Below are 7,512 nucleotides of genomic sequence, written 5' to 3'. Positions count from 1 at the left end.
CCAAAGTTGGTACTTCAATATTATTCCTGTGAGTAGTAGTTGCACTGAGGAATGAAGTTCCAAAGGCTTGACTTTCACTTTGTTTGGGCAATTCCAGAGTCACCTTTCATATATAGATATAGTATATATATTTATATTATTATTCATTTTACATTTTAAATTATTTTATTTTGCTGGTCACTTCCATATTGCTTCATTCAGATTCCAGAATAAAGTTCAGAGTAAGGAGAAAATAAAAAGAGAATGAAAAAGAAAACTTTAAGTGCAAACTAATTTTCCAGTGATTTCCCGAGTGTGTTTTACCTGTCATTACTTTTTCTTTTTCCATTTTCCCTCCTGACCCTGCCTTAAAAATGTTAAAGTGTTTAAAAATCCAGTGTTATTCTTCCTTCTAGTGCTATATAATGCTCTCAGCTTCAGCTGATAAAGAAATGGAGAGGAAAATTATTACATGTTGCATTCAGTGTGTATAAAACATGAACAGGAGGCTCTCTTTATATAAATATTCATTGGCATTCTGCCCTCAAAAACCCAACCTTGTGTGTGTGTATGTGTGTGTGTGTGTGTGTGTACCTTTTGAAACTGCCTTGCTTTCTGCAGGAATGCTTCAGTGGCTCTGGCGCTTCCTGCTGATAGAAACTGACCGGGTGACTTTCTTGGCAGACCCAGAGCTGGATCACTATAAGAACACCAGCCTGACAGCAGACAACCACTTCAGGGGCTGTTCCTAGCCTGCGTGGCTGGTCTGACCTTTTCTTCCTCAGAAGAAGGAAGAAAGGGCAGAATTTTTTCCTTTTGCTTCTTCCTAAATTCCTGGAATCATTGACTTGAATGAGTCCCTTCTCTTTGCAGACATCAAACGGAGGGAAGATTTAGCAAGAGAAAGTAAGAAAAGAGGGGAGGGAGAGAAAAGGGGGGGAGAGGAGGAAGGAGAGGAGAGTGCTGGTATGGTTTCCCCATTTCTTCCTGGGATTACACTACGGTGTTTCGGTGTCTGTAGGGTGGAGGGGGAAGCATCATGCCAGGCTTCAAGGAGAACTCTGAGAGGTATTCGGGATTCTCGGCCACAGTGGGCCGGATCCTTCCATTTTGTTTGTAAAAATATTTTGTGCTGTATTCCTGCAGGTAGTCCGGATGCTGTAGGGTACTTCGTGGAGGCAGGCTGTGATTCCAATAACCTGGGTTGTCAAATGCCTTTTTGGGCTTTTCTGGCAATGGAAGCCCATTTTTCTTCAGGTACTCTGCATTTTCAAATGTGTTTGCAAAGGTGTTGAGGTACAAGGGCTCATTCACATATTCATCCTCGACTTTGGACTGCCCAGTTTGGCTGTTGTGATAATCGCCCAACAGGTCTCGAACTTCTAGTGGTAAGAAGGTGGCTCTTTGTTTACCCAAGAGGAGATGACCTAAGTTCACTAGAACCTTTTTCCTTTCTCTACAATTGACTTTAATTTTATTGTTAAAGATAATGTTACGTATGTAGTTCCTTTGTATTGCAATATTTAAACCTCTTCATCAAACATTTTTACATATGTATATGACTAGAATAAATGCATATAAAATGCATAACTGAGTGAAAAGACACACAGAACTCCATACACTTGAAACACAAATTTGGAAGCACTCCCAGAAATGAATAAAAGGAACTTAAGAGTAGGAACTGAGGTTAAAGGTAACGGGCAAAACTATCCCATCCCTATCAACCTGTCCATACTTTAAGTTCCCTAATGGAGACATTTCTCTGAGCCCTTTTTCCTTTTGGAGTGAAACACTTCTCTGATCAAGCATTGACAGCTATGGAATATTCTACTCCTTCTAACACCTAACACTTTTGGTACATGTTTTATCTCATACTGGTTTTCTTTGCAATGTTGTGTTATTGTTATGCCTTTATCTTTTTCCGTTTATACTTAGAGTGCTACATCGTCATAACCATAAGGTGCCGTCTTGCTAACATGAATTTCAACTGAGATAAACTCAGTCACATTTCATGTAAGTGAAAACAAGCTGCTCACTAGGAATAGGTGAATACAGAATCAACTGGGTTCTTTGACTTCAGGAATACACACACACACACACACACACACACACACATATATTTATATATATATATATATATATATATATATATATATATATATATATATATATATATATATATATATATATATATATATATATATATATATATATATATTAAGACACATACACACACACGTGTATGTGATATTAAGACACATACTCACACGTGCGTGTGTGTGTGTGTGTGTGTTTTAAGTGTTTTTTATGATGCACCCGGTCGGCCCAAATATGAGAAGAAGAAATACCAGCTTCCCTTTAACTCTTTATTAGCCATCCAAATTTCACGCGCACACACACACACACACACACACACACACACGATAATGCAAGGTTGGGCAACTTCTTAATTTCTGGAATATATCTGATGGAAAAAGAAAACTAAGAAGTATTTTAATTATTACATCTTTATTCTGTGATAATGTTTTTTAAAATAAGTTTCACCCAACCTTACCCCTAAGGTAGCTTGAAACTGGCACCCGATGGATGTTAGATTGTAAAACCATGTTCATTTTAAAAGTAAGCTGAGCTCACTTACAGCTTTGCACACATGCCTCAACTATATTAGAATCAGTGATGCCAAAAAGGTTTCTTTACATTGCCTTATTAAATTTTAGGGAAACAAAACACTTACATCCAAAATGTTACCTAGCTTATTGTGACAAAAGGGGTTTTGAAAGATGTACAAGACTGAGAGAAAATAATAATTAATGCTTAATTGGTTGCATCTTGGACATCAATGTTGATCATAGAAAAGATCAAAATATCAAAAAAAATTCTTGCTTTTTAAAAGTTTACTTGCATTTCAACATTTAATAATAAACATATAGATTAAACCAAACACATAAACAGACGATATGCAAGGAAGCCAAGTTATTCTTGTGGAATTCCAAAAAAAAAAAAAGGGGGGGGATCAGGGAGAAAACTTCAAAGTATTTTAGCTCTGGTCACTTGAGCTGACTGATTTTTCAGGAAGCAGTGCATTTCGTAAAAGCCCATGGGCTGCAGAATGAGTGATATGGATTTTAATTACTTACAGTACCAAATGTTGAAGCTTGACCAAACAGGATCACCTCTTCCTAGGAAGAGGCAATGCTTATTACAGGGGAATGCTATCCATTTTCTTTTCCATATTATATGGTTGAGTACATTAAGGGCAGCAGGAAACTAATGATGCGTTTCCTCTTAGCCCAATGATCATGCTGTTCCGCTGGACATTGGGAAAAGCAACCCTCCCCAACCCTCTACTGCAAGTAACCTTTACTCAGCAGTTAAGTTTGCAATGTAATCGATAAATAAAACCTCCCCTCAATGCCACAAATAAAATGCCAAAAGTGTGATGTCCTATAAACTCTTCCATCAAACTTTAAAAGCCTATGCAGAAAAACAAGACTCTGCTTCTAGGAGTCTGTTATGCTAGTTGCATGAAGCAGGCACACAGATATACCTTTCATTTTACAGATTGAATTGATTTGACTGAAACAGAATAATTCAGACAACCCAGTGCTAAACAAGAACCATGTGAATGTTAGGTTGCAAAGACAGTGGTCTTTCCCCACTTCCTAAGTCTTCCCAGGTGCACTAAGGGGAGTCAGAGCATACCCATCCTATGACAGCAGGTGGGCCTGCTCTGGGGATAAGTAGCCCCACAAGGAACCTGGCCTGATGCCCTGTAGGGCTTTAAAGGTTTAGGGCTCTTTGGCTGTATGTATGTTTACCCATATGTATAAATGGATGGATTGGCTCCTGAAGGCATGGGTGACCCAAACTTCAGCCTTGGGACCCATGGCTCTTTGGATGGAAAAGGTGATAGTCCCCCTACCTTGCAATGGTCTTTCATCCAAATAAATCTTATGTAATAGAGGAAGGCATTCTTGCTAGGGTTCATTTTATCTCTATAGAGCTCCAACCACAGTGCGCTCTGAGCATTGATTATACTGGGGGGGGGAGGGGGAATTATTATCAATATGTGAGAGATATACCTGTTTTGCACTTTTCTGGCATTGGAGTCATATACCCTTCTTCATCCAGCTCAGTTCTTGGCCCTCGCTCTGGGATAAAAACCGTTGGGTCAGCACTATACCGCTGAGTGATACTGTCATCTTGTGAAAGACTTGCCACTTGTTTCCGTAAAGTGCCATTGCAGCAAGTGTCATCACAGATCTCAGCAGCTCCTTGCCTGATGGGAGCTTCTGGAGCTATGCCTGGTATGGCTGTTCTGTATGGCAAAGAAACTCCTGGTTCTGTAGACAAACTTCCATCTCTGTAGATAAATTGATTCTATAAGAAATTATAAAACACCATGTGAAAAAACAGAATCAACATTAGACCAAAAAGTTTCATGCATATAAGGTTTTCAATTATTTGTTCAATAGGTACCTTTGCCATGCAGAAATTTTAGTAACTGTTTCAGTCAATATTACACAGATTTTTTTTTATTTTGTTGTTTGATTCTGCAAGCATTGGCTAAAGGAACCGAGTGAATTCCACATGCATAGCTTTGCATTATTGCTGGATTCAACTTAAATTCCATTGGCTTAAAGTAATTTGAGATGCTTAGTTTATGTTTTTCAAATACTACACTTCAAGAACTGAAACTTGGATTTCAGATTACCATACAAAGAATCTGCTAACTCAAAGAATTGTCTCTCTTACCAGACAATTACTGTCAGGCACCTCGGATCATCATTGGGATGTTGCCATTCTGTTGGGAGGGGGGCAATCTTTATTCTGTTGGGAGGAGGGAATTTGGGGGTTCTGGAATGTGTTTCTTTTGCTTTGTTCTTCTACACTTTGATGTATCACTTTGGGTGTGAAAGGGAGGGAGGAATGTACCTGGGGCCTGTCTTATTTCTGCTCTGGTGAGAAAAGGATGCAACGCCTGGGAACCACACTTTAATGCTCTTTCAACTTCCAGTTCCCATAACAACTTCACACCTATGGATTGGCTAGAAATGGACTGGGCAATTGGGCACTTGGGTGGGGTTTTGAAGAAAGGGGTTTAATGTAACATTTCACATGGGAAATATTCAGCTCTTGCTTTTTGCTTTCACTATCTCTCAATAAAAGTTCCTTTTGAAACAATGCCAGTTTCAAGAGTTCTGCTTTCTTGGGAGAACTAGCTGAGGCAGCACCTTACATTAGGCAAGTTCTGCAAAATGGTAAACCGTGGGGACCATGCACACAATGTCCCACCATGGCAGCGAGCAGGAGGAGACTGAGTGCTGGGGAGAAATCTCCATGAAGACTTACCCCAATGAAAGCCCCTCTGAGTGGATGGAGGAAGCTGCTGCCAAGATGGTCTGTTGGTGTGGGGAAAAAGGAGGACTGGGAATAGAGGACCCAGATGGTCACTCTCACCCACGGCAGCAGGAAGCTAGGCTGGAAGCTCAAGGTGGAACTACTCTACAATGAGGACGAGCTAGGGGAAGAGCCGAGCCAAGCCGACCAGCTCATGAAATGAGCCGTACATTTCATGATGGAAGCCTTCCAGAACCTGAATGTGCAAGAAGTCGATGGCTGCGGGGAAAAGAGCAAAGAACAGGTGGAGGAACCTGCACGTAGAGGGACCGAGTCCCCTACCCAAGGGACATTGGCAGGCACCACTGCTTCCACAGAAAGGGTGATGACTGCCCAAGCTATCCCACCTTGGGTCATCCCAACTGGGGTAAATACCCAGAGAACCGGCGGAAGGGGAGCCCAGCAGCTGGAGCAGAAGGCACACCCCCGGGTGTTAGGTTTGATGGGGATACTCAACAGTTGGGGTTTTTCCTCACTCACATCCTCATGTACATGCAAGAATACAGGCGAGACCTTCCCAGCAAAGGAGCAGGGTTAGGGTTGTCACCATAGCCCTGGAAAGTGCTGTTGCCAAATGGATGGTGATACTGCACAATGTTGATACACCAGAGCTCCAGACCTTTAACTGCTTCATGACAGCACTGAGGCAGCATTTCAAAGACCCTTGGCCAATCAGAAGGTGCAAGATCACATTAAGACTACCGCCGCCGCCCAGTTGCTGAGTACACTGAAGAGTTCCAGGACCTGGCTTGCTGCCTCAACTGGCCAGAAGACATCCTGGTGAGATGTTTTAAAGATGGGCTTAATAACAACTTATACCATGCCTACATTGTTCAAGGAGCTCCTGCCCGCCTCCACAACTGGTGCATTCTAGCTGAAGAAGTGGAGATCGACCAGGCATGGAACCAGTGCCACTCAGGCAGAGTGTGGAGGCAATTCTCACCAGAGAGGAAAAGGCAGGCAGCAAGAACCCTGGCAGAACCGCCGCACTCAACCGCTTGCTTCAAATGTGGCAAGGAAGGCCATTAGGCTGTGGAATGACACACAAAACCCCCCACAAAGAAAGGAGACAGGCCATCAGGGGGAAAACCAACCAAGCCTTTCCAACACCCCAAAGACACGGTCCTAAAGAGCGCTGAGGTCATAGACTTCTGTCCTTCCTCAAAGCCAGGATGGGGAACTCCGACCCCACCAGAGAAAGAACCGGGGATGTCCGACAGTGACTACGATGACAATCCTCTGGTAAGTGGGCCGATCACACCAGTAACCCTGCCCATAGAACTGTTAATTCCAGGCATGGAGGAGAAAGTAACCCTAAAGGCCCTACTAGACTCGGGGTGCACCAGATGCTTAATAAGGCCCACCCTAGTGGGAAAACTGGGGGTCTGCCTGAGACTAAAGAACCCAATTGTGTTCTACCAACTAGGTGGGTCCATCAAAGGAGGCATCCCAGCCACCTTTGCCACTGAACCCCTGGGCTTAACCATGGGGAGCCACTAACTAAAGACTCTAGCCTTTATAGTGGCACCCGGCATGGAATGGCCCCTTGTCCTAGGACTGGCTTGGCTGAAAAAATGGAATCTGCATGTGGACTGGTGAGAGGGGTGCTTAAGGTTCCCAAAGGAACAGAAAACCCCGCCTAATAATAGCAACATCCCCAAAAGGGAATCTAATCAAAAAGTGGTGGCTGCCACAAAGAGCAAGTGTCTGAGAGGCATACCCAAAGAATACCATGATTTGGCTGAAGTATTCAGCAAGATAGGCTCAGACAAACTCTCTCCTCACCAATCCACAGACTGTGCCATTGAGATTGTGCCCAGAGCCAAACTACCAAAGCCTAAACTGTACTCCATCTCACACACACACACACACAGAGAGAGAGAGAGAGAGAGAGAGAGAGAGAGAGAGAGAGAGAGAGAGAGAGAGAGAGAGAGAGAGAGAGAGAGAGAGAGAGAGAGAATTAGATGAACTGCACTAGTTCATAGATAAAAATTTGGCTCGGGGTTTCATGCAGCTGGTCAGATCTAGGGTGTCAGCCCCGGTACTGTTCCAGGAGAAGAAAGATGGTTCTCTTTATCTCTGCATTGATTGCAGGGCCTGAATGCAGTATGCATGGAAAATGCATACTGCCCC

General features: G+C 42.8%; 1 protein-coding gene across 1 annotated transcript in view; it reads right to left on the bottom strand.

Annotated features, from left to right (window-relative positions):
* Positions 1–972: 972 nt before the first annotated feature.
* ERBB4 (erb-b2 receptor tyrosine kinase 4) overlaps positions 973–7,512 on the bottom strand; it is a 593,387-nt gene continuing 586,847 nt past the window's right edge. Inside the window, exons 31-32 of the mRNA XM_015831035.1 lie at positions 4,062–4,359; positions 973–1,445 (exon numbers count right to left, since the gene is read on the bottom strand). Coding sequence (XP_015686521.1) covers positions 973–1,445; positions 4,062–4,359 — 771 coding nt within the window. The remainder of the gene's footprint in view (positions 1,446–4,061; positions 4,360–7,512) is intronic.

The sequence above is a fragment of the Protobothrops mucrosquamatus genome, unplaced genomic scaffold, assembly GCF_001527695.2.
Source record: "Protobothrops mucrosquamatus isolate PMUCROS unplaced genomic scaffold, P.Mucros_1.0 scaffold_253, whole genome shotgun sequence".
NCBI lineage: Eukaryota > Metazoa > Chordata > Lepidosauria > Squamata > Viperidae > Protobothrops > Protobothrops mucrosquamatus.
The sequence above is the reverse complement of the archived record's forward strand: the minus strand, read 5'-3'. Positions and strand labels throughout refer to the sequence as shown.